Below are 25,160 nucleotides of genomic sequence, written 5' to 3' on the forward strand. Positions count from 1 at the left end.
GGCGGCGGGGAAGCGGAACCCAGATGCGCGCGCGCTGCTTCTGGCCGGGCGCGGGGCGCGGTGCACCACGGCGGTGCCGGCATGGCGGAGCGCAGCGACTCCGAGCCCGCCCCGGGCGGCAGCGGTCTGGACTCGGGCGGCGCTCGCAGCGGCGGCGGCGCCCAGTCCTGGGCCCCGGAGGACGCCTGGATGGGCACCCACCCTAAGGTCAGGAGGCGTGAGAGGAGCGGGGGGCCGGCCAGACCCCACCCGCAGGAGGAGCCGCGGGCCGCGTTCTGCGCTGCGCTCTCGACCCCCAGCTGGGCTGGGGCGCAGTGTTGTTTTTATTTGTTTAAATGAGTTGAACTGTCTCCGCCCTACCCTCGCCCTCTCTGCCCCAAACTAGTCTTAATGAGAAGCTAGAACGTTAAACCAGCGACTTTCTCAAGCCAGAGGCTAATAATAACCACTTCTCTAATATTTGGGTTGTGCTATTTAGGGCTTTTTCTGGGTGGTCTCATTTACTCTTCACTGTGAACACGCGCAACAGCGTGGGCCATAGTGAAGATCTAGGAGTCTGTAATGATAAAGATTTAGGCACAGTTTACGTTTAGCCTTAGACCCAGAGTGTGTGTCTAGGTTTTACCCAAGTGCCTAATTTTTCGAATTTCTTGGAAAGTTTGAATATGTTTTCCCCCAGTGCCTACCTACTCACATTGTGGGGGTATCTTCCTGTATGAGCAGCAAGGAACTTCTACTTGGCACTTTACTGCCTTGTACCAGTAATTGCCTAAGAAAAGAATAATGAATGAAGATGGGGTTTTGTAGGAATCTCAGTAGAACTGCAGTTTTTTACTGGAGAGCCTTATTTCATAGATAACGATCTAGAAACTACATAAAGGGAACTTTTGAAGGTGTAAGCCTGAAAAAGAGCTCACCTTTTCATCTTGCTTGTTTTTATCTTCCTGCTCTGTTCCAGTATCCTTCCTCAAGGTGGGAAAGGCCAGCAACAATCTGAGAGGTTACTAAGTACCACAAAACATGGAGAAGCAACATAGTGGTTAATAGTGTCAACTCAAAGTCAGACTGCCTGAACTTGAATGGTTCTGGCATTAGCTCTGGGGTTATGGGCAAGCTGTTGCCTCGGTTTCTTTTTCTGTAAAACCAAGATTATATTAATACTTACCTTAGAAGATTGTTACATATTTTAATCCCTTGAAATTTGTAAAGCACTTGACATACAGTAAGTGCTTCACATGCAATCAGTGAAACACCAGTAACAAGTTTTTAAAACTTTATGGATTTTGGTGGTACTATTCAGTTTGTGTACTAGCAGACTTTTTTTTTTTTCTTTGAAGAAATGGCTCTTAGATCCTGACTAGCAAATCTTCCCTTTTAATTTTTCCTTCTTGAATAATCTAGTTGATTTTTAAAAAGAGGTAGAAATAATATTTTGTTTGATTTTCTAGTTCTACATTTTCATCATTCCATTTGAAAATTAATTGGGTTCATCCAGTAACGTGGTATCAGATTTATCATCTTCAAGCACCATTTCACTATGGGTAAAATACAAACTTTTGGCTTCACCATCAAGACCTTGTATCTAATTACCTTTTTCAGTGCCATTTTCAAACACAAATGAAGTTTGAGGAGGGTAATAATATCCCTGTTCTGCACCTGCATGCTTATGATAAAGCTGATGGGACAGTGTGAGTTCTGTACTCATGCAGGACTGCTACTGCCTCATCTTTACATTAGTCCTATATATCCTCCTAGCCACTGACACAATTGGAAAACCTCAGGGCAATGCCCATGGGGAATGTTCCTGTGCTGTTGATCAGCAACTTTGAAAACAGTAACAGTTTTATTGGTCCTTTAAAAAAAAAAAATCTGACATTAAATAACTCCCTAGTTTTGAGTGAGAAGTGGGGAGTGAGAACCAGAATGGTTTTCTAGTAGACTTTGTCCACATGCAACTAAGAGCTTGGGAAACCAGAGACGTCCACTAACAAGTCCCAACAAAAAATCCTATTTAAAAATGTCTCTACTCCTGGCAGATAAATTTTTTGTAGGCCATTAATTATGTGTGGCATATTCCCCTCTTTGTGTGATTATTTACACTGTTGTTTTACCTTATCTGTTTGCTTAAATGCCACCTGCCTTTCCGGGCCTAACTTGTGTGCCACCTCTGCCGTGAAACATTCATCACCCAGCTATCTGAACATAGCTCCCCTAACCTGTTGTGACCTGTTTTGTCTTGTTTTTATTTCATTCACTTGGTTTTGTCACTTTCCATCGTATACTGTTATTTGCCTAACAGTTGCAAGGTTTTAGAGACAGGAGTCAGACCTTAGACTGCCTTATAACTCCCACTTTACCTAAAAGAGGGTTATATGTGTTCTGTGTATTTAATAAGTAGTTGTTAATTGTGTGAAAGAAAATACTGAGATTCTTTCTTCTCCATTTGACAATTGCATTTTGATTTTCAGTATTTAGAAATGATGGAATTAGATATAGGAGATGCCACCCAAGTTTATATAGCATTCTTGGTTTACCTGGACCTCATGGAGAGTAAGTTACCTATTTATATTGTTTTGTTATTGGGGCTGTGGTGAGGGAGGGAGGAATTGGGTTGGGATATAGATTGTTGACATAGTAATAATATTTTTGCATTTCTGTTAATTCAGTCAATTTTGTATTTTTTTGTTTGCATTGGAAATTACAGAATAAAAAAAACTATCAAAGAGAAGATAGTGTTATGAGTGATGTTTACTCACTTGAGTATCTAGGAGTTTGATGTTTTTAATCTTTTATTTTTTGATAAACATTATTGTCCATTCAATGGTGCTTTTTCAGGTAAGAGTTGGCATGAAGTAAACTGTGTGGGATTACCAGATCTGCAGCTCATCTGTCTTGTCGGTACTGAGATAGAAGGAGAAGGATTACAGACTGTGGTGCCCACGCCCATCACTGCTTCCCTCAGCCACAACAGGTGGGCAGGTGATTTTAGTCTTTGTCTAACAGGTTAGTTCCTTTCCTAAATAAAGCACTAGGAATTACTAGCGGTAATAATATATTTTTAAAGGATATAGAATATGGGGAGCATATTTTTTTACTCTTGGCTAATTGGGGAAAATATTAAGTGTGAGTAATTTTAAGTCTTGTTAGTATATTATCAGAGAAAGTAATATGAAATATTATGCTTAAGGAAATACTTTCTTGGTAAGGAGGTAGGACTGCTATACTTGAAACAGCAGGTATTATAAGATGCACCATAATAAGTGCTACAAATAGTACTTGCTGTATAAAGTTGGTGAAAAACATGATTGACATGTAACTATGGACTCACAATTTGAAAAAAAATTAATCATAGATATACAGATTTGGATTAGGCATAGTTTTGTTTCATGATACACTTTCTGAACCAATCACTCCAAACAAAACTAGATTATTTTCAATAACTTTTATCTGATTTTATGACTCCCCTCCTTTTGCTGTTTCCACTGACCTGCGGTAACTGCCATCCTGAATCCATGTTCACTGGAAATTGTTTTATTTTAGATTTTGAAAATTTTATTAAAAGACATGTAATATTTGAAAGCTCACATACTTAACACTGTTACTAAACTTACTGTTATGTATTTTGGACAGTATAATAATATTCCGTTGTGTGATTATACTGTAGTTTTCATATCCACTCTCCTCATATTGGAATATTGTTAATGTTCAACTGTAGAGGATAATTTTAACTTATTTTCTAAAATTGTTGTCTCACTTTACTTTCCATCTGCAGTGTAAACAAGATCTTTAGGACTAAACTGTCTGATATTTAATATTGTGAGACTTTCAAATTTTTGCCAGTGAATGGGTTATCTCAATATGGCCTTTAGTTGCATTTCTATGACGACTGATATTATTGAACATTTCTGTATATGTTTATCATTTCCTCTCCTGGAAATAGGTCTGTTCATATCCTTGACTGTTGGTTTATTTGTTCTTTTCTCATTGACGTGTAGGAGTTCTTTATATATTCCTTTTGTGTTTGATTTTTTTAGAAATTTAATTTTGGGGTTACTTTTTTACTGCTCCATATGTACATACGTTCCACTCATCCTCCACCAAACCACTTGCGCCAATACCTCATCTGCCTCTGTCCCCATGTCCTCTTCCCTCCCCTCTGTTTATTCTGGTAACCATTAAATTCACTAAGTCCAAGACTTATTCCTGTTGTATTTTACCTGTGTATGTTTGTTTTTTTGTTATTTATATTCTACAGATGAGTGAATCCATCCAATATCTTTTACTTTCTTACTTATTTCACTTAATATAAATCACCTCGAGATCTATCCATTTTCATTTTTTTAAATAGCTGTATAGGGCCTCCCTGGTGGCGCAGTGGTTGAGCGCTGGGTTGCGAAGCTGCCCGCAGACTCTGCAGCGCGGGTTCGATCCCCGGCTGCTCCCCGGCCACAGGAGGAGGGTCCCACATGGCGCGCAGACCTCTCCTGCCGCCCTCTGCTCCCCTCAGCAGTGTACTTCGGTCCTTCTGCCTGCTCTGCTCCCTGCTCTGGCTCTGGTGAATTCTCTCACCCTCCCGCGCTTCTGACTGTGCCCAGTGCTTGTATAAATAAATAAAAATAAATCTTAAAATAAATAAATAAATAAATAAATAGCTGTATAGTATTTCATTGAGTATATATTCTGCAATTTCTTTATCCATGTGTCTGTTGATGGGCACTTAGATTAGTTTCATGATTTGACAATTGAAGACAGTGCTGCTATGAACATCAGTGTACATAAGTCTTTTTGTATTAGAGTTTTCATATTTTTAGGATAAGTGCCTATTGGAAGTATCACTGGATCATATGGAATGTTCATAGGAAATCTCCATACCATTTTCCATAAAGGCTGCACAAACTTGCATTCCCAACAACAGTGAATGAGAATTCCTTTCTTACCACATCCTTGCCAACATTTAATTTAGGTCATTCTCTCAAGGGTGAGGTGATAATCTCATTATGGTTTTGACTTGCATTTCCTTTATAAGAAGTTATTTTCAACAATTTTTCAGTTGAAAAATGGTCCACCTAAATTTAGAAAAATGTCAATTTAGGTCTTTTGAATTTTTTTTTTGATAGGGTAATGAGGTTTTTTTGTTGGTGTTGTATTATATAAATATTTTATATATTTTAGAAATTAGCCCCTTGTCAGATGTATGATGTGCAAATATATATTTTTTTCCTTCTGTAGATTGTCTTTTTGTGTTTTTGTGATGGTTACTTTTTGAGGTTAAAAAAACTTTTTAGTTTGATATAGTCCCTCTTATTTATTTTTGCTTTGATTTTCCTTGCCATTGGAGTTGAGTTCCCAAATACATATTTTCTATAGACTTCAAGTAGTGTGTTCCCTATGTTTTCTTTTGAGTATTTGATGGTTTTGGTTCTTATATTCAGATCTTTAATATATTTTGAATTAAATTTTGTGTATGGAGTTAAATGTGGATGTAGTTTTAATTTTTTGCATGTGGCTATTCATGTTTCCCAATACCATTTGTTAAAGAAGCTTTCTTTTCTCCATTGGATGGTCATGGCTCCTTTGTCAAAGATTGGCTGTCTGTAGTTGTGTGGGTTTATCTCTGGGCTTTCTATTCTATTCCATTGGTCTGAGTTTCTGCTTTGTTCCAATACCATAGTGTTTTGATTACTGTTGATGTGAGATATAGTTTTGAAATTAGGACATGGGACGCCTGCAGTTTTCTTCTTTTCTTTCAAGATTGTTTTATCTTTTTTGGGCCTATTGTGGTACCAGATAAATTTTATAACTGTTTAATTTCCTTGGAAAAAAGTCATTGATAGATATTGCATTGAATCTGTAAACTGCTTTATGTAATATGGACATTTTAAGTATGTTCTTTCCACAAGCATTGGGTATATTTCCATTTTTTCTTTTATTTCCTTTAGTAGAGTTTTATAGTTTTCAATATATAGGTCTTTTTCCTTCTTCATTGAAATTACTCCCAGGTATTTAATTCTCTTTAGTGTGATTATAAAGGGGATTATTTTCCTTTCTTCTGATACATTGTTTGCATACAGAAATGCAACTTATGTTTGTGTATTTCCAGTTGGATTCCTTTATATCTTTTTCTTGCCTAATTGCTTTGACTAGAACTTCCAGTTCTATGTTGAACAACAGTGGTGACAGTGAACATCCATGTCTTGTTCCTGATCTTAGTGGAAATGTTGGAGGGGAGTACGGGTCTTAAATACTTGATCTCAGTTTGAGAACTAAAGCTAGTCACTTCTGCCTCCTCCCCTTACTCTTCACAGGAAACTCTATTCAATGTTTTGGTTTTATCTTCTCACCCCTCCTCCCTGCTGCTCTTTTCTGCTGTGGATAATGATCTGTGAAGCTTGAGCTTCTTGATAGAAGAGCTAGCTCTGGTTGACGGGACTCATACTCTGGAACTTAGTTGGGCCTGGAAGACAAGAGGTGCTCAAGTGGGGTGTGTGCTCTGCTATCTGTATGTGGGACACAAGCTATCGCTGCTTCCACCTCCACTTCTGCCACGCTGTTTGTGAAGGACTTGATTGTAAGCCTTGCAGGTCTGCTTCACCTGGGGCTGCAAGCTCTGCATGTCCCCTTGATACTTTCCAAGGGATAAGTGAGATCACTCTCCAGTCCCTCTCTCTGCTATTTGGCCTACAGTGGAGTCTAGCCCTGTGACACTTTGATCTCTTACTTCTGAGAAGTACCTGGCAGGGAAAGCTTTCCTTGCCCATCTCTGTCTCAGAGTTCCCAGTGGCCCAGGTTAGACCCATGCCCATGCATGACTACATTCCTTTTCTGAAAAGGTCTCCCAGGGAAATTCACAGCGCCCTGGATGCCCCTCATGCCATGGATTACTGATCCTCAGCCCATTCTGATGGTTGGGGTATCAACTCTCCAGTTATGCTCCCCTTTGCTTCCTCCCACTGCTTTCTCTTAGCAGCCACCTTACTTCGAGCTCTTTCTGGGAAAGTCCTGTGTCTCTATTGGGGATCTTCTGAGTCTTCTATTGAGCAATTTTATTTTTTAAGTTGTTTTTAGGAATAAAGTGATCCCAACCTCTTTATTCTCTATATAGTCTTTACAATAGTCCTTTTTGGTTTTGTTTCCCAATTTTTAAAGTCTTTCCAGTTTTTAAAGTCTTTCAGGTATCTTTTGATGAATAACTGTTCTTAATTTGAATGTAATTATATTTATCCATCTTTTCTTTGAAAATTGATGTGCCTGTATCTCTTTTAAGAAATATTTTTTACCTAAAGGGTCTAAAAAAATTTACCCATTTCTCTAAGAGAAATAGATTTGAGAAAAAGTTTTAGGCCCTCACTTTCATAGTACTTAATGTATAGTAATTTAGTAGACAGAGCACTGACCTGAAGCCATAAGACCAGTGTGTTGGTCTTGTCACTGACACTTAATATTTTGTATCAAACATGATGATACATTTTATTTTTGTCTTAAGATTTATTTATTCATGCATTCAAGAACTGGGGTACAGGTCAGATGTGTGGGAGGGTGAGAGGATTCACCAGATAGAGCGGGGAACAGAACAGGCATACCGATCAAAACACACCGCTGAGGGGAGCAGTGGCGAGACAGGAGAGGTCCACCGCGCCATGTGGGTATCTCCCTGACTGGCTGGGATTAAACTTGCACTGCAGAGGCTGCAGACGGCCTCACAGCATGATGATACATTTTATTTTACCTTCCTCACATTTTGTGAGGAATTTAGATTATCAGTATATAATATGTGAGACCCCTTCCAAATTGGTTATTTTCATTGTAGGTATTTTTTAAAGCTGTATTAAACTAATTTATAGACTTTTATTACTGTTCATTATAAGCTTTGTTTTTTGCTATATCAGGCTATTTTACCTTCCTTTGCGAGGCTTCTCACTGTGAGGTTTTTCTTTGTTTGAGAATCACAAATAGTTGATATGGTTGACATCAAACTTGATCACTAATGCTTTTGTTTTTTACAACCATGATTTCAAAGTCTTTCTGTGTCTAGGAGACTTAATATAATTCATTTCTCAAAACTCTCCCCTTGTATCTTCTAAATGCTATAGTAATTATACTAGCCAGTGATATTGTTATATTATGTGTTTGGACAAGGAACTATCATTTGAAATTACCTTGAATTTTATCATAAAAAATAAGATCAATCATATTTTTGAATCAAAATCACTTCATAAGCCTAGAAGTACAACTGTGTATCCTACAAATTTTTAGTGTTTTCCAAATGATGATTATTGTATTTTTAGTTTTAGCATATTTTCTTCTTTAAATAGAATTAGTTGAAAGAATAACTTAGTAAGCTATTTTTACACTCTTGCATTTAATACTCAGAGGACTTAAGTTTTTGTGTTTTGCTTTTATATAAATGTAATTATGTGGAAAGATAATACAGAGTTTAACACAAGTGAGATCTAAAAAATACTAGATTTATTTAGCCTTTTATGGCAAAAATTTTCTCAACTCAAAGCATGCAAATAACAAAGATTTATGTGTCTATATGTATTTGATTTCATTCTTTAGAGTTTAATAAGAGTGATATTTTTAGGTGGTAGGCTTGCTTCATCTATTTTTACTTCTTTGTGTACTTTTATATAAAATGTTATTTATCTAAAAGTAATACTGCAAATTCAGATGTTTGTGGTTAATGTAGGAATTTTCCTTCATTAACAGAAAAGAAAATTACTCATTTTGAATCTTTGGCAGCCTTGTGTAGTGAAGAAATTCATTGAGACGTGCTAAAAGTATTTGGGTAGGAACTTGTAAAGGTGCTCACCATGAAAAAAAAAGTTTTTATTTTTTTTAAATTTGAGAAAACAGCTTTTACTTTATTCACTAATAATCATCTATAGAAATAAATTATTTACTACTGATAACTACTTTAGTAGGGACATACAGAAGAATAGAATCCAGAGGAAGGCCAGGAAGGGCCTCCTGAAGGTGGTAAGAGACCATTTTTCAGTAGGGCAGCTGCACATGTAACTGCATGATTGTCTGCCTAACATGATATCAAGTTCAGTGTGAGTGCTTAATGATGGTGAAGGCAGCTGAAGAATAAGTGAATGAATAGAACTCATGAGCGATGAAGGGAAGGATGGGAAATGAGGTAGAAAAAGTTATCTGTTTTCACTTTGTTGCTACAACAAATTGTGCACTAATGAATAGCTTTGTGTCTTTTAGTTCTTATGTGTGACAGTTTCTCCAAGGTGGAAGCCTAGAGGCCTAATGACTGGGAGACTGACGGAGCATTTACACCTTTGACTACTGGTGTTACTAAGTTATTCTCCCAAAGAAAAATCAGTTTATGGACCCATTGACAATATACCATTTTCTGTAGACTGGAAGAAGAAATATACTGACTTATAACTAACAAAGATTAATTCAGGATATAGAAATAATTTCTGTGACTCAAGAAAACTACTACCCAGTGAAAAACGTGGGCCAAAAAAAAATGAACAATATGAACAAGCAATTCACAGAACAGTAACTCACATGCTCAAATGTATTTTTAATCAGGGAAATAGAAATATAAAATATGTTTGTTGGTGGTTTGTTCTAACTATGCAGAAGCTTTTCAGATGGCTACATAGTTATTGTTTGGCAAAAGAAGGTGTTAATTTAAGGGATTTTTAAAATATTTATTAATACAAGCACTGGGTACAGTTAGAAGCACGGGAGGGTGAGAGAATTCACCAAAGCCAGAGCAGGGAACAGAACAGGCAGACTGAGGAAGTACACTGCTGAGGGGAGCAGCGGGCGACAGGAGAGGTCTGCGCGCCATGTGGGACCCTTGCCCGGCAGCCAGGGATCGAACCGGTGCTGCAGAGGCTACGGGCAGCTTCACAAGCCAGCGCTCAACCGCTGTGCCGCCGGGGAGGCCCTAAGGGAAATTTTTGAATTGGGTTGCAGTTAACTCGGACTACCTATGAGCAAATTAGAAAAAGGCACTCCCACTGGATTTACAAAAAGAAAAGTGTTCACCAGGGTTCACAAGGTTTGGCAAACAGAATAAGCTGGATTTAGGGCCCACTTGCAAGGCAAAATCTGTATGACATCATGACTCCTTGCCCTTGAAGCATGTCTATTTTGTCCTAGATTTCCACAAAGAACAGTATAAAAATTGCTGTTATATAGATGGTCTCACTGAAGGGTTTTAAGCAGGTGGGTGATACTGTACATTATTCCTTGTGGAATAGAAAAGTTATTCCTTGTGGTTAGACAAGTTCTTTGCATTTATGGAGAATGTTAGAGTATTTCAAAGTAAATTCACAAGTATACTCTCATTTCATCAGCACTAAACTCCAGAGTGCTATATAGGATACTTGTTTTATCCTGATTTCACTTATGAAAAATTGAGATTAAAAAATGTACTGTTATATATATTCTAATTTTCAAATGACAAAAAAAGGATTAAGTGATCGCAGGAAGGTCTTGTAGTAGATACCAAAGCCTTATACCTATTAAAGTTCTTCCTACTGTATTAGATTTTGGGGGGAAATATTTTATTATAAAATAATAAAACTAGATATAGGAAGCCAGACAATGAAAATGCATAGATTAATGAATTGTAAGGCAAATTTCTTGAACCCCTGTAGGCAAACACCGATTGTCATTTATATAGTTACCTACTATCTAGTTGTAAAATATTTCTCCACTGATAACAATAAAGAATCTCTTTGTATCCTCTTTAAAATGACTTTAGTTACTATTTGCCACTTGATTAATGAGAAGAATATATATTTGCATGGTATATTCCTTTTTTTATTTATTTTGTGGCATGTGTGTATTTGCTAACTCCTTAAAAGATAATAACTCTAAGCAACATTTAATGTTCTATCTGTAGATTTTTAATACTTCCTGGAGTTTCCCTCTTATTTTCCCAGTCTTTGAACCTGTTGATTGTATTTGTATAAATAAAAAGTTTCTGGCAGTAAGAATGTGGACAGATTCCATTCCCTAGAGCATGTTTATTTGAATGCTAATGAATGAATGTATTGCTTTGAGCAAAAGTATAGTTTGTGATCAGTGTTTTCTCTTAAGCAGTTATATAGTTAAAACACTTTGGCATATTTTTCATCTCTCAGCAGATCTTGTGTATACTAATCTATTATGAAAACATTGATTTGATACTACTTGCTGATCCATTGGGAGAATAGAATTGGTAAAGCATCTGTGTCTGATTATCTAGTAGGAAAATTATAAGGATGGAGTGTGTTTCTTGAAGTGAAGGAAACATTGTTTACTTTTATCTAAAATACTTCTAAAAGTGAATGTAAAAATGTACTTAGCCTACATTTTAAAATACTATATTAAGTGCTGTATTTAGATGGCTTATGCATATGGAAAGTACTCTAGCTTGTTTCTGCTCAAGTTGGTCTTAGGAAACTACATACCAAGTTTGATAAATGACCATAGAGGTTGAGTATAGGGTCTTCATTTCTCCAAATGTTATAAACTCATTTTCATGAAGTCACGGAGATTAAGGAATCTATTGAATACAAAGATGCAATAAGCAGAGGAATTCTAATAAAAGCCAGGGACCATTTTCAATGCTAAGGAAGCAAATGAAGTCAAATTTATGCTCAGATAGGTTGGTCAGCTTCTCTCTAGACCACCTTGCTATTGGTGTAGAGTACTCCAGTTTGGAGAAGTATATTACATCAAAGTTGGGATAATACTGTTGCAGTTTTCTGTAATAGTATTAGTGTATTAACAATTGTAAATTGGAAAATACCTGAAGTATCTTAGATATGGACCTGTAGTAAATAAAAAGGCAAAAACATATTTTCCTGCTTTTTAATTAACAAGGTGTTTTAACTACCAAGGTTTTATTTTTTTTTATCATTTCATGATATTCAGTGTCATTTTAATTTCTTCAGTAACATATAGATGAGCTGAAAACTCAAAACACATTTGCCATATTTTAAGCTGTCTGTATTATACATGCTATAAATTTTTTTTAAAAATTGAACAAGATATTTTTTTACAACTTTAAAATCCTGGGACAGTTAAGGTAGTGTTTATTCAGAGGCAGAGCAGGGAGCAGAACAGGCAGAAGGACCGAAATACACTGCTGAGGGGAGCAGTGGGCGAGACAGGAGAGGTCTGCCACGCCATGTGGGAATCTCCCTGGCCGGCCAGGAATTGAACTGGCATCATGGAGGCTGTGGATAGCTGCACAATGCTGTGCTCAACCCACTGGGGAGGATTTACCCCCTAAACTTGTTCCTCTTGCAGTTTTCCCCATGTCAATAAATGGCAACACTGTTCATTGTGAACTCAGATGAGAATGCTTGGAGTCATTTTTTATATACATAGACTTTATTTTTTAGGATAATTTTAGATTTACAGAAGAATTGAGCGGGTAGTACAGAGGTTTCCATATATGCCTCAGTGCAGTATGGTATTTCCCATATTACTAACATCTTTTGTTAATATGGTACATTTGTTACAATTAATGAACCAATATTGATATATTTTTATGAAGTCCATAGTTTTCCATTTTTATTACACAATTCTATCAGTTGTGACAAATGCATAATGGCATCTATCCACCATTACATTAAAAAGTTTCACTACCCACAAATTCTCCTGTGTTATATATAGTCTCCATCTGACCCTACCCTGAACCCCTGGAAGCCACTGAACTTTTAACTTTTTCCAGAATGTTGTATAATTGAAATCATACAGTACATAGTCTTTCCAGATTGCCTTTCACTTAGTAATATGTACCCTCACCACATAGTATTTATTGTCAGTTTTTTGAGTTTCAGCTACTCTTAATAGGTATATAATAGCATTGCTAGTGTGTGACTGAGGGGTACCCAAGGACCCCAAACTCTTAAGGAGTGCATGTTCTAAAAGAGATTTGGCCAACCATGCATACAAAGCCAAAGGAAGTAGACTTTTAATGTTATAGAATTTTAATAGACTTGGTGTGCACAGAGAGAGAGAGAGAGAGAGAGAGAGAGAGAGAGAGAGAGCAAGAGCGCGGCGAGAGCATCTCAAATGATACTTTCTAGTAAAACTCCCAAAATTACCCATCCCATCTTGGGCAAATGCCCAGCCAAACAGGCTCAGCTGCTGAGACCCTAAAACTTGCTACAAGTCTAAGGTACCTTCTGACAAGGAGCCACATGACCCCTTCACATGTGTCCTTCCATGTTTCTCCTTTCAGCCAATACCAAGTTGTACGTTAGAGATGAAAAGACAAGAGAATATGAGCATTCATGTATTCAGTTATAAGCCAACCATGGTTATACTCTGCTTTATTCTCCTAGTTTCCAATGCCTCCCTCTCCCCCAGCCTATGCAGGAAATCAGGTACATGGCAGGCTGGGAGTTGTAGTCTTCAGTACTTGAGATCTCTTCTGAATGGAGATGGAGGTGAAGTTTATACAATGTCAGGTGGTGGAATTCATTCTGTCATTCATGGACTCACGAGTTTGCTCCTTATTGTTTTTCTAACAGGATCTCATTTCTTTAACTCATGATTTCCTAAGGACAAATGATACTGAACATCTTTTCTCATGCTACAGTATCATCTGTATATCTTCTTTGATAAAGTGTCTGTTCAGATGTATTGCCCATTTTTTTATTTGGGTTGTTTGTTTTCTTCTATTAACAGGTTTTTTTAAAAAAATATTTTGGATACAAGTCCTTTGTCAGACATGTGTTTTGCAAATATTTTCTCCCTGTCTGTGGATTGTCATTTCATTCTCAGTGTCTTTTGCAGAACAGAAGTTCTTAATTTTAATAGAATCCAACTTAATTTTTTTTTTTTTTTGTTAGTCATGCTTTGGATATATCTAAAAAGTCATCACCAAACACAAGGTAACCTAGATTTTCTCCTGTGTTACTTTCTAAAAGTTTTGTGTTTTACATTTAGGTCTATGATCCATTTTGAGTATTTTTGTGAAAGATATAAAAATATGTGTTTGTTTGTTTATTTATTTTGGTTCAACACCATTCATTAAAAAGACTAGTCATTTTTGTCAGTGAATCCCTATTAGTCCTCTGTCAAAGACCAGGTGACCATTTTTATATGGGTCAATTCTGGCTTGTTCTTCTATTCCATTAACCTTTTTCTCTATTTCTTCACCAGTACTACATGGTATTAATTAGCATAGCTTTGTAAGTCTTGAAGTCAGACAGTGTTGGTTCTCTCATTTTGTTCTTCAGTTTTGTGTTGGCTAGTCTAGATCTTTTGCCTTTTCATATACATTTTAGAATTAGTTTGTCAATATTGCAAAATTATTTGTTAGAGTTTATATTGGGATTGTGTTGAATCTATAGATCATGTTGGAAGAATTAGCATCTTAATAATAATGAATTTCCTACACAGAAATATGAACTCTTCCCATGTATTTAGATCTCTTAGGATTTTTTATCATTTTTTTCATTTTTTATAGTTTTCCTTATATAAATCTTGTACATATATTTGTTAGGTTTATACCTAAATATTTCCTTTTTTTAATGCATGAAATAGGCAAAGTTTTACATTTCCTTTTTATTTTTTTACATCATTGTTCATTTTTAAACAGTATTTGCTTCCCCCCACCCCTTCAGGTGTAGTCCCCGTAGAATTTACTTCCCCAGTGCACCTGTGCACCATCAACTCAGTCCCCTGTGTTCCTTCCTCCCCCCTTCTGATCCCTCTCCCTCCTCCTCCCCTGAAGTTTGTCTCTGATTTATAATTGTCCATTTTTGCTTTGTTGTGTTTTGTACTATTACTATTTTTTTTACACTGATGTCTCATTTGGGTTCCCCTGTATTCCTGCTATAAGTGAAACCATCTGATATTTTTCTTTTTACTTCTGGCTTATTTCACTGAGCATAATTCCTTCTAGCTCCATCTACGTTGCTGCGAATGGCATGAGTTTATCTTTTTTGATTGCTGAATAATATTCCATTGTGTATATATAGCGTATCTTCTTGATCCAGTCATCTATTTTTGGGCATTTGGGTTATTTCCAGGTTTTACCTATTGTAAATAGTGCTGCAATAAACAGGGGTACAGGTGTTCTTTTGAATAGGTGTTTTTGTGTCCTTTGGGTAGATCCCTAGGAGTGGAAATGCCGGGTATATGGTAGTTCTATTTTTAGTAGACTGAGGAACCTGTAGACAGCTTTCCCTAAGAGTGGAACCTCCAGAATCAGCAAAAACAAAACAAACAATCCAGTCAAGAAATGGGCAGAAGAACTTACAAGACATTTCTCCAAAGAGGAAATGCAAATGGCCAACTGGCATATGAAAACATGTTCAACATCCTTTATCAACAGGGGAAATGCAAATCAAACTCACATAGAGATACCACCTTACACCAGTAAGAATGGCATATATTTAAAAAACTAGCAACAACAAATGTTGGTGAGGATGTAGTGAAAAAGGAACTCTCCTACATTGCTGGTGGGAATGCAAACTGGTCCAACCAGTATTTCATTTTTTTGATGCTAGTATAAATGGTCATGTATTTTTCATTTCAATTTCCAGTTATTCATTGCTGGCCTATTGGAATTGATTTTTGATATAAACCTTGTATTCTGTAACCTTGCTAAAATCTTTCATTAGTTTTAGTTCACCCAGTTCTTATACTCCAAAATTAATTTATCGAGAAATTTTGTGAGTTCTCCCATAAAAGTCTATCCTGCATATGTCTGTTTCTCACTAGTACTACCATCATTGTGGTTTAAGCTACCTCACTCCCTGTAATATTGTACCTTATAAAGTGGTCCTTCTTTATAACACTTGCCACATGTACTGCTGCTCAATACATTATATAGTTGGTTTTCTTTGATTATTTACTGACTTCCTTCCCCTACTAGAAAACAACCTTCATGAAAGCAGTAACTATTTTTTGTTGATTGCTCTTTCCCCAGGGCCTAACCTACTAATGAGTGCTTGGTGTTAAGTATTCACTGAGTGACTGATTACTCTGTTAGACTACTAAGACCCTGTAGCAGAAACTTGCTAAATAATATGTGAAGGAATATAAGGATATATGCTATAAGCAATCTTCCAAGAGTTTCTAGAACATGAGAATGTTGGAACAATCTACTCCCTTGCAAGATTTATCATTATTTTCCATATTTTACACTGAATAACCTGCATCTGAGGATAGAGCACAATCTCAAGTCTCCCTTGCCCTCCACGTCAATGCTTCTTTTTCCTTAGTATCTTGAGAAAGAACTCATATTGATGGTGAAGCAAATGGTTACTATAATTAACTCTCAGTTATGAGATTTAATCCTGAAATGCTGCATATTTTTTGGAAAGATACTTCATTATTATTTTCCAATCATCAAAAAATATGTCCACTCCCTAAAAGTACATTCTTCATTTAATAACCATTATTATTTTTTTTTGGAGGCCTGGAGACTAATAACTGATAAAGTGATTTCTGTAATTCACCCCCCTGCTTATCAGAATATGTGTCCTTATACTGCCTCTGTTGCTGATGAAACCCATAATTCTGGCAGCTTTTTTTCAACTGACACTACATTTTTTTCTTAACCTCAAACAAACAGGCAAAAAACCAAATAAACCTTGCAATTAATTTTAGCAGAATGACTTCCCTGGGTGAATTAGCCACATAAGCACTTAATTATTCAATAAACCACCTTGGTATTTTAGCTGCTTTGAGTTTTTGTTAGGAAGTCATTGGCATGATTCTTAAGGAGGTGATCTGTTATCCTTGAAGCTTTTTTTCAGTAGTGAGTCTGTGGGTGAATGAAGACTTCTTTGGTATCTATTTACTTTTACATTGTATTGTGGAGTTTTGTTGTGGTTTGTCCTTCTAAAATAACAGAATGAGGCAGGCCAAGAAATTGTCTTTTGTTGATAAGCTGCAGTATGCACCAGTTTGGCAGCAGTGAAAAGAGCAGAGGAGATACTGCTTTCTGTAGGTTGAAAGAAGCCTATTTTAACCTGCTGTACATTCTGTTTTAACAACATCGAAATTGAAACTGATGTCTTCAGCTTTCTTATCATTTATATAAATCTCTAGAGTTTAGTTTCTATTATAGGATTGTTAACAGAAAAAAATGAATGCTAAGTTTTATGGAAGGCATTTAAATAGCTGGGAGAAAGGACAGTAGCCTAAGACTGTTACCTGTGTGTTTGCCTCATGCTTGTTTTCAGGTTAGTTTCATTAAACTTTGAACTCACTCTGTTTTGGGTATGCTGCACTCCTCTCTGTACAGTTAGGAGGAAGAAAAACTTGTTATAAGTATCAAATTTTGGGCCTCTCCTGGTGGCGCAGGTGGTTGAGCACAGCACTGTGAAGCTGTCTGCAGCCTTAAAAAAAAATAAAATAAATAAATATCAAATTTTGTTTTTCTTGATCAACAACTCTGATTACTAGTGATTAATATTTCTTTAGGTGGGATTTTTCCCTTGAGAGATATGATGATTTCAAAAACCTGAAACTCTTATAATGAATGTCTAGGTTATATTTTTCAAGTGTGGATTTTCATCAAATACGAACTAAAAAGAATTTCACTATCTAGATTATTATTTTAAATTTGCATAGTGAAACTTATCTAGATTTTTCTGAAGAACTGAACTTTAAAAAAAATACATGTAAAGAAACTTTGTTCTTGACTTATTAGAAGTTATGTGAGATTAATATGTTCCATTGATGCTTTATCATTTTCAACATTTTTATAACTATATGATTTTTCAAGATAGAATTCAGAACCTCTTGTTATCATTAGATTGAGAAGGCATGCTCTATCAACTTGAAGAAAAAGTAAACATTTCTAGAAGTTTGTCAGTCTCCTATAAATGAACAAGGAAGGTCTCAAATAGGGAAAGATGATGGCATTACTTTAAACATATGTTAAAAATAAACTAGAAGACATCCTGAGCAAGGATCTTTTTATGACTTCCCAGGTGTGCTTTGAGTACTACACAAACTATTTCATTCTGTTATTACTCAGACGATTTGCTGGTAGTTTTCCCCCACATACCACCCAGTATGATAAACAGAGCTTGGAGATGGGAACTTCCATTTCATTTTTGACAGTGATTCTCTTCACTCTGAAGACAAAACTTCTTTACAACTCTGAGCTGATTTTTCAAATGTTAGGATTTTCCACATGGGTGTTTTGAACCAGTCGGAAAATGTTTTGCTCTTTGTATCAAAAAATTCTGGAAACAAATGTGAATAAGATGGAAATCTCTATCCCAAATTTCAGTATATGAGTTAGAATTCCCACACAACTCATCTTAGGAAAAAGCTAAATATACACATGCACACATCCACGCGTGCATGCATGTATGTTGTGATATAAACAGTGTCATAGCTTGAGAAATGGGAAATATATAAATGTTGTTTTAATAGGTTCCCCCCCCCCAAAAAAAAAACTACCTGTGTCCTACCTTTATCCTAATCTGCTGTTTAGGAATGGTTATAGACACTTATTTTTATGTGTATTATATAATGGCTTCAGGGTATCAATTCCCATCAATGCTGAATAATGAGATTCCTGATTAATATCCATAGTTGCTTCATCTAAATCTCTTTTTAAAGTAAATATCTGATATGAACAAGAATCCAGCTAATTGTGATGTAGGTAGAAATTATTTTTTTATAGATTTATTTATTTAATGCATACAAGAACTGGGGTATAAGCCAGAGGTGTAGAGGGTAAGAGGATTCACCAGAGACAGTGGGGAGCAAGACAGGCAGATCAACAGAAATATACTGCTGAGGGGAGCAGCAGGTGAGGCAGGAGAGGTCTGCTGTGCCATGTGGGTTGCTCCCTGGCTGCCCTGGGATTGAACTAGTGCTACAGTGGCCGGTGATAGCTTGATAGCACTATCTTTAAACCCTTGGGCCTCCCTGGTGGCGATGTCCGCAGCCTCTGCAGTGCCTGTTCGATCCCCGCCGGCCTCAGAGCAACACACATGGTGAGCAGACCTCTCCTGTCTCACCCGCTGCTCCCCTCAGCAGTGTATTTCGTCAGTCTGCCTGTTCTGTTCCCCGCTCTGTCTCTGGTGAATCCTCATCCTTCTGCTCATCTTGCCTGTACCCTGGTTCTTGTATAAATAAAATAAAATAAATCTTTAAGAAGAAAACAAAAAACCTACGTCACCAGGGAAACCCTAGAAATTATTTTTTTTAAGGGAGAGAGAGTGAATACAACATTGCATCCCAGTTTGCAAGGTAGCAAAAACTGGTGTAGGAACATATGAAAACACTTGAATTCATTGACTGCTTGACAGTTTGCAAAGCCTGTTCAAGTATGCCACCTCACTGATCCTTACAGTAGTACTGTGTGTAGATAGAATATTTTATTTTCACAGTTTAGTAATATTTGTAGAAAAGACTTTCTCCATTAAATTGCCTTTGTACCTTTGTCAAAATTCAACTCACTAGGCTTAGAGCATATGAAGAATATTTGTGACAATATTAACACAAGGAATCAGGGCGGGGGGAATAGAGCTATATGGGAGCAAGGAAATGACATTAGAGACTAACTTGGAGAAGGGAAGAATACCAGAAATTTTAAATATGTGGGTTAATATAAAACTTATATAATGTATAAACATATTATTGCATTATACAGCATATATTCTTTCTCTCTTTAAAAAGATTTAATTTATATAAAGCAATTATTATAATAACATGTTATTGAGTTTACAATATGTAGACATATGTGACAATAATAGCACAAAGGAATGAAGCTACGTAGGAGAAGTCTCTATTTTGTTAGTTGTGAGTTAGTATTAATCTGAGATAAATTGTGATAAATTAAGATGCATGTGGTAATCTCTGTAGCCACTGGCAAAAAACTAAAAAAACTAGTTAAAAAAACAAGACAAAGAAATTTGAATGATGCACTAGAAAACATCTATTTAATTTAAAAAGTGATAAAGGAGGTTCCAAAAAGAAATACTATGTACAGAAAACAAATAGCAAAATAGCAGACATAAGTTCATTGATATTAATATTAGTTTTAAGTGTAAACCAAATTAGAAGATAGATATAAAATCCAAATCCAACTGTATGATCTCTGGAAGAGACACAATTTACATTGAGGGACACCAGTTTGGGTCAAGTTTCAGCAATTTCTTCTACACGACTATACTATGACTATGTCCTTCTGATTTCATATGTTGAAATCTTAATCTCTAAAGAGGATGGTATTAGGAGGTAGGGCTTTTAGGGGATACTTAAATTGTGAGGATGGAGCCCTTGTGAATAGGGTTGGGGCCATATAAAATATACCCCACAGAGATCCCTGGTCCCTTTCACCATGTGAGGACACAGTAAGAAGGTGCTGCCTTTGAACCAGGAGGGGGCCTGCACCTGAACTGAATCATACTGACACCTTGATTGTGGACTTTCCTGCCTCCAGAACTGTTTGCAGAAATTAACAAATTTTTATTGTTAATAAGCCATCCAGTCTGTGGTATTTTGTTACAGCATTGTGAGCATACTAAAATATTCACCATTCTCACTTTCTTCTCATTCTGTAATTCCAACTTCATATAGGTAACTTACTTGGCATTGTGCCAGAGGCCTCTGATTTTTTTTTTTTCTTTTTTCTCTTTGTACTTCCATTTGGTTTCTTGTGACCTGTTTTCAAGTTTGCTAACCCTTGCTTCTGTTATGTCTCATAAGCCTAGTCACCAATTTAAAAATTACATAATTTTAAAATTCGAGAATATCCACTTTCTTTAGAATTTTAATTTTCTGCTTAAATATTTGCCACCACCCGTTGTGTCTGTTTTCCCTTCAATATTATCTTTTTAGTCTTCAGCTTTTAATTCCAACATCTGAGTTTCTCAATGATCTTAGTTTTCTGAAATTCTTCTTACGTTGTTTATTGCACTTGATCATTAAATACATGTTCCTGCTTTTCCCATGGCTTAGTGTTTTTCACTATTTACCAAACATTGCATATAACTCAGAGCCTGATATTAATGGCTACCCTGCCCCCAGAGAGCTCATCCTTTCTTATATCTGACAAGTAGGGCAAAGGCCCAATTAAGTCTCATCAAAAGTCAGAAGGGGTCAAGGCTGAGTTGTAGCTTCAGTTATCTTACTTGTCTTCTGGTTTCAAATGCCTAGAGAGTGGGATCAAGCTTCTCTCTTCCTTGGGGCTTTGTAGTTTTCTAGTTCCTTACCCAGCTGTTCATGCTATTGCATGAATGCAACAAAAATCTTGCTTTTGAGGGAGAGTCGGTAAACTGGAGGGATTGGTGTCCATCCAGATTCCAGTCCATGTGCTGGTTCAAACTCAGCTACAGGTATTTGCTTCTCCTTGTCCCAGTGAAGTTGCTTGTCTGTGATTGTGTGCTCCTCCAGCCACTGTGCTAGGATTTCACAGTTGCTCTCAGGGGTGGAAGTGGCCTTCTCTTGGTCTCTATCTGGGAAGTTTCATTTTCCTTCGAATTTCATTCTGTTAAATTTCTTTGTGTTTATATTGCTTTTGTGGCTTTAAAGAAAAAGTGATATTTTAAAGAGATCAGTTTTTTTCTCTTTGTTGTTATGTAGCAATGGTCTTTTGAGATCTTTTCCATCCTAATTAAAAGTGAAACTTCCTTTTGCTTTGACTTTTGAATTAATAATAATTTAAAAAAAAAAAAAGAGACTGACCTGGTGATCACATCTTACAGTTCTAACAGTAGGAGTCAGAAAAACAGGTAGCGATGGTTTGCCAAACCCTGGTATAGAGACAGGTGATAAACAGTTAGGATGTTTTGATGAGCCACAAGCAAGCAAATATCAAATACTTTTTATTTGGTTTCTAGTCCTATACCACATAACACTGTGTCTATAGTAGTAAGTATCAAAAATGGAGATTTGAGATGTCCAAACAAGTTGAACTTGTGTTTAGTGCCATACAATTACTTAATGAATTTTAGAAAAATGTTAGAAGTATGAAGTTTAGTACCTGCAGTTATGACCATTGAAAATCTTCACTCCAAAAGCTTCATTCATCTGTCCAGGTATTCGTCTATGTGTTTGACATTAATGGATCAGAAAAAAGTTTTGACCCTTAAAATAGGTATGCTTAGTTATATAAATACAAGGTAGTGATTACAGCGGTGTAGGTTTGCTTCAGGTGCCTCTGTAGGGTAAGATACATAATTGCGCAGAGGTTAAGGAAAGGTGACAGGGAAGACATAAGAGGATAATGTTTTGCTGACTTTTTTTTAAGATTTATTTTATATATTTATGCATACAAGAACTGGGATGTTGGCCAGAGGTGTAAGGGGGTGAGAGGATTCAACAGAGACAGAGTAGGGAGCAGAACAGGTGGATCTACTGAAATACACTGCTGAGGGGAGCAGCAGGCAAGACAGGAGTGGTCTGCTGCTCCATGTGGGTCAGCTCCCTGCCTGGGATGGAACTCCTGCCATAGTGGCTTGCTATATAGCTTAATAGCACTGAGACTTTAACTCCTGTGCCACCAGGGAGGCCCCAGTTTTGCTGACTCTTAAAAAGAAAGATTTTTCCAGGTAAACAGATATTTACCCAATAATGCTGCTTGAGAGTTTTGCTTAACAACTGCCCATCTTACTGACTTAAAGCACTCCAGGCCACTTTAGAAGTGGTTTATGAGGAAGCATGGTTGGAAAGCTGTTCTCTCCTCCAATCATCATATGTTTGTGTGAATTTAAATAATACATGCTAGGTAGACATCCTTTTGTGATTGGTGGTCCCTAAAATCAGTTTTCATTCTGTAACTATTATTCAGTGATTAAAATATACCTTAAGTGATTAAGGAACAATTTATTTTCAGCTTTTCCAAAAGTTTATTGCTGTTTTTAATCACTCTAAAAACCTCCATTTTCTTATGCAGTTTAAAAAAAAAAACATAATATTTATTATAGTATGAATATTTCAAAGCAGAGAATTTTTAGATTCTTTATAGATTCAATAACCAATAGGATGGGTGAAGAGTGAACATAAGAATTTTTACTTATGGATGGAAAGTAGGAATCAAGGGGACAAGTTATACTTTTGTTTAGAAAATATAGTATCAAGTTATTTATGTATTCAGTTGTAGAAAGATAATATGCTAGTATATCTTTTTCCAATTTCTGGAGAATTGGTCGGTTAATGGAAAACACAACTGATCAGTTTTTACTTGCCTTTGTAAGAAAGCTCCTCTGGAGGTTACAATTTTACTGAATTATTAAACGCAAGCCTTATTGAGTAGGTAATAGGATTTTTAGTTTGTGATAAACCAAAGCTAATAGTGCTTTGAAAACCTAGATATTAGATTTGGTATATTATTTTCCACAGCAAACAAATAAAAATCTTTTATAACATTAATTTCTTGCTAGATAATTTTATATTAAAAATTCCCCATATTTTTCTCTTAGCTTTTATTAAATATTAAAATACATATTGGGAACCATAAAAATACCTGTATTCAGATCTAATAATTGGAAAGACCCAATTGAAATATTTAAAAAGAAAAAACTAACTATAAGCTGATTGCCACAGCCTATCTTTAACCCCTGCCCCTCCAAACCTGAAAGAACTTTATGGCAATACAGGCATCATTGAGTAAATTATGAGTCAATAAACTATTATATAGCCATTTAAAGATAGTAATTATGAATACTAAGTAGAAACTTTAGGGAGAATGTTTATTATAAACTATTAAAAAGAGAAAAATCCTGAGAGCCAGATTGTTCCACTATAAGAGACCCAGTTGGGAAATGAACACCGAGGACCCTTAGTCAATTTAGATGCACAAAATAATATTAGAGTCCTATTTTGCAGGTTTCTAAATACAGTTTGGTTCTCTAAGGTAGAGTGATCAGGAGAGAAGGGTAAATACAAAAGAAAAAGACTGAAAGTTGAAAGTCCTGATTTGCAGGATTATCTAAATGAGAAGACAGTGTTAGATGTTTCTGTTTAAGCTTTCAGACATTTCCTTAGCATTATGGATATAGTACCATTGCCTACCTTTTCTCTGAGATTTTATAGTATTTGATCTTATCGTTAATTAACTGAATCCTAAACATATTGTAACTTTGTTTTCAGGATACGGGAGATCTTAAAGGCCTCTCGAAAATTGCAAGGTGATCCAGATTTGCCGATGTCTTTCACCTTGGCCATAGTGGAGTCCGATTCCACGATAGTGTATTATAAACTTACCGATGGGTTTATGCTGCCCGACCCTCAGGTGAGGCAACTGATAGTAAACAGAGAAAAGAGGACGATTATGACATGACTTCAAGTGTGAATCAAGTCATTTTAGAACTAAGGCTTTTCTGCAATATGAAAATTCAAGGGGAAAAAAGGCTTGATTTTTATACTTAAGAAATGGCTCTATTGTGGTTAAAGTAAAATGTTCCTAGTTATTTTCACAAAAATTATTAGATTCCCTTTCTCTTTAGAGAATTTTAATTTCCCAGAGAACTTCATAAAGTCATGATAAGTAACTGAGGTGGAATTTAAAGGCCTAATAATACATTCACCAAAAGAATACTTATTCTGAAAATGTTAAATTGATTGACATTTTGACAGGAACATTTAATAAAATAAATGTGTTATATGTGATTTTTTTTACATACTTTGTTGACATAATTGAGATAATTACATTAAATAACTTTCTAATTTTGCATTTTAAATTACTTTATTTTGGGTGAAAATGGTCCAGCCTGATCTTTGGTTTTTGTTGTTGCAGAATATTTCTCTTAGAAGATGACATCTAAACTTCCTGACATGTCCTTATCCATACAAGATTGGATTTGAGACCCATCAGCTGGCTTCATCTACTGTCTCAGAGATAGTCAGGGTTGACTTAGCCAGTCCCATTCCGCGAGTTTTCTTTCTGGAGAATTAAATGTACCCAATAGAAGAATTGTTTTCGTTAGAAAATATGGGGTAGTTGCTCTAGAACTTTCTTATCTGGAGATAGCTTGAGTACAGTTGTGTACACTTTATGCTTAGGATGTGTTCAGAGGGGTGGAGCACATGTGTTTCTTCTGTCACCCCACTTGGTCACTCTCTTGTTGTTGTCCACTGCTGCCATTGCTAGCTCATGGTTGAGTCTGCCACCCCACTCCTTATACCACCCCTTGTGCATTTTGACCACTACAGTTATCCTGGAGTACCATTGCATACCATCTTGATACCTGTAGAACTTACTT

The 25,160-nt window shown here is 36.2% G+C and overlaps 1 protein-coding gene across 1 annotated transcript; it reads left to right on the forward strand.

Moving 5' to 3' along the window:
* Positions 1-81: 81 nt before the first annotated feature.
* TSEN15 (tRNA splicing endonuclease subunit 15) lies at positions 82-24,715 on the forward strand (the record flags this gene model as incomplete). Its single annotated transcript, XM_084249027.1, has 5 exons — positions 82-207; positions 2,469-2,550; positions 2,836-2,971; positions 24,049-24,190; positions 24,695-24,715. 5 exons carry the CDS (start codon positions 82-84, stop codon positions 24,713-24,715), a joined length of 507 nt encoding a protein of 168 aa, XP_084105153.1.
* Between the last annotated feature and the right edge of the window lie 445 nt (positions 24,716-25,160).

This window comes from Talpa europaea (assembly GCF_964194135.1).
Source record: "Talpa europaea genome assembly, chromosome: 12".
NCBI classification, from domain to species: Eukaryota; Metazoa; Chordata; class Mammalia; order Eulipotyphla; family Talpidae; genus Talpa; species Talpa europaea.